General features: G+C 36.5%; 1 protein-coding gene across 1 annotated transcript in view; it reads left to right on the forward strand.

Annotated features, from left to right (window-relative positions):
* LOC104735412 (histone-lysine N-methyltransferase, H3 lysine-9 specific SUVH4) overlaps positions 1 to 1,276 on the forward strand; it is an 11,134-nt gene that overhangs the window by 546 nt on the left and 9,312 nt on the right. Inside the window, exons 2-6 of the mRNA XM_010455200.2 lie at positions 219 to 273; positions 372 to 478; positions 595 to 771; positions 921 to 1,019; positions 1,208 to 1,249. Of these exons, the coding sequence (XP_010453502.2) occupies positions 219 to 273; positions 372 to 478; positions 595 to 771; positions 921 to 1,019; positions 1,208 to 1,249 (480 nt within the window). The remainder of the gene's footprint in view (positions 1 to 218; positions 274 to 371; positions 479 to 594; positions 772 to 920; positions 1,020 to 1,207; positions 1,250 to 1,276) is intronic.

Raw genomic sequence — 1,276 nt, forward strand, 5'->3', positions numbered from 1 at the left:
TTTTTTTTTTTTTTTTTTTTTTAATGCAAACATTGTGTTAGTAATGATGTGCTCAGTTACATTTGCAATGTTATGTACTGTTAACTTGGCTTGGTACAAAACTACACATTGTTAAGCATCATGTCTCCTGATATTTTATTTTCTTGCAACTATGATGGTTTGTCTATTTGTGATCTTCGATGTATGTTGACCTAAGCCTTAAAAGAAAAATTCTCCAGATGATACAATCCAAGGCGATATTGTACCCAAGAAAAAGGATTGGTCACCTTCCAGGTTAGTTGGTAGTTGTGCTTTTACAACTTTGTTTCTTTTCCTAAATGTTTTGGTCTTAAAAATTCTTACACTAATGGTATGATCACAATGGCTTGTAGGTATTGCCGTTGGACATCGGTTTTTCTCAAGAGCTGAAATGTGTGCTGTAGGCCTCCATAACCATTGGCTAAATGGCATCGATTACATGGGAGTTGAATACAAAAAAGTAATACAGCTTGTCTTTATTTTGGTTGTATTTTTTTGATCTCAAATATAGGATGATCTGACTGAAATTTAGGATATTTTATTTCATATATCTTTACTTTTTTTCTTTCATTTCAGGAGTATCGTGAATATGAACTTCCGCTTGCTGTTTCTATCATTATGTCGGGCCAGTACGAGGATGATCTAGACAATGCAGATACGGTGACTTACACTGGCCAGGGAGGCAATAATTTAACTGGTAATAAACGCCAGGTTAGGGATCAACTGCTAGAACGAGGGAATTTGGCTCTAAAGGTCTGTTGTATTTCTATATGCTTATTATCGTTTAAGATTTTCTTCTAGCTCTCCCTATTTTTCTTCTTTGTGCTCGTTAAGCTAGTCTTCTAGTTCATGCGCCTCATGGTCTCTCACATGGAATTATGTATTACTTGCTTCTGTTTCAGAACTGCTGCGAATACCACGTGCCTGTCAGAGTAACTCGTGGTCACGCTTGCACAACTAGCTATTCCAAAAAAGTATACACTTATGATGGATTGTATGAGGTACTGTTTCATATATTCCTTTATTATTGGTTTTGAGTGACTTTTCTCTAATATTACCTCTGATTTCCTAACGGCGAGATTCACAAGGAAAGATTGTTCCTCAGGACTACATCTAAGGCCTTTAGTCTTATTGTTCTTCCTTATTAATTGGTGTAACTCTGGTCCACTTCCATACTTTCTTCGTACAGGTTGTGAAGTACTGGGCACAAAAGGGCGTTTCAGGATTTACGGTGTATAAGTACCAACTGAAACGATTG

This window comes from Camelina sativa, chromosome 13 (genome assembly GCF_000633955.1).
Source record: "Camelina sativa cultivar DH55 chromosome 13, Cs, whole genome shotgun sequence".
NCBI lineage: Eukaryota > Viridiplantae > Streptophyta > Magnoliopsida > Brassicales > Brassicaceae > Camelina > Camelina sativa.